Source organism: Apaloderma vittatum, unplaced genomic scaffold (assembly GCF_000703405.1).
Source record: "Apaloderma vittatum isolate BGI_N311 unplaced genomic scaffold, ASM70340v1 scaffold30417, whole genome shotgun sequence".
NCBI classification, from domain to species: Eukaryota; Metazoa; Chordata; class Aves; order Trogoniformes; family Trogonidae; genus Apaloderma; species Apaloderma vittatum.
This window is the reverse complement of record NW_009726103.1, coordinates 446-1208: the sequence shown is the minus strand read 5'-3', so window position 1 is coordinate 1208 and position 763 is coordinate 446. Positions and strand designations below refer to the sequence as shown.

The 763-nt window shown below is 62.0% G+C and overlaps 1 protein-coding gene across 1 annotated transcript in view; it reads left to right on the top strand.

The window, feature by feature from the left end:
• RGS14 (regulator of G-protein signaling 14) overlaps positions 1-763 on the top strand; it is a gene marked incomplete at its 3' end in the record, with an annotated part of 3344 nt that overhangs the window by 2187 nt on the left and 394 nt on the right. The window contains exons 7-9 of the mRNA XM_009873162.1: positions 12-139; positions 244-320; positions 445-593. Coding sequence (XP_009871464.1) covers positions 12-139; positions 244-320; positions 445-593 — 354 coding nt within the window. The remainder of the gene's footprint in view (positions 1-11; positions 140-243; positions 321-444; positions 594-763) is intronic.

Genomic DNA, 763 nt, shown 5'->3' with positions numbered 1-763 from the left:
GGTTTCCCTCCCTGATGGCCCCGCCTCGCTGTCCTCCGTCCGGCCCGGCCACTCCATCCGTGACATGCTGGCAGGGATATGTGAGAAGCGTGGCTTCAGCCTCCCCGACATCAAGGTCTACCTAGTGGGGAATGAGCAGGTAGGATGGGCAGCGGGGAGAAGCAGCTCCTGCTCGCTGGACAGACCCTGACTGGCACCACGTGCCACTCTGCTTGCTGCCTCCTGATGGTTTGGCTGTTGCAGAAAGCGCTGGTGCTGGACCAGGAGTGCTCTGTGTTGGCAGACCAGGAGGTGAAGCTGGAGAACAGGATAAGCTTTGAGTGAGTGGGAGCTTCGGGACTGATGCTATTGCCCAGATGTGGCCAGTCCACATCATATGTGTCCCCGGCTCTGCCCCTGCCTGTCTGTACTTGCCTGCAGACAGCCTCTTCTCCCCCTCTGCAGCCTGGAAATCTCCTCCCTCAGTAAGACCATCCGCATCACTGCAAAGTCAACCAAGCGCATCCGGGAAGCGCTGGAGCCTGTGCTGGGGAAGTACGGCGTGAGCATGGAGCTGGCACTGCTGCGGCGGGTGAGGGCTCACACTTTGGTGGGTATGGCCCCAGCCTCCTGTGGTCAGGATGCTGGTGGGGTGCTCCGCATTGGGTGCTCAGGGAGCCTATGGGCTCACGGAGAGTCAGCGCTGTTTGAGATGGGCTGTGGCACCCAGCCATGGGCCAGGAGGGACCAGTGGGTGTGCGCTGGGCTGTGCAGCCCCTGACCC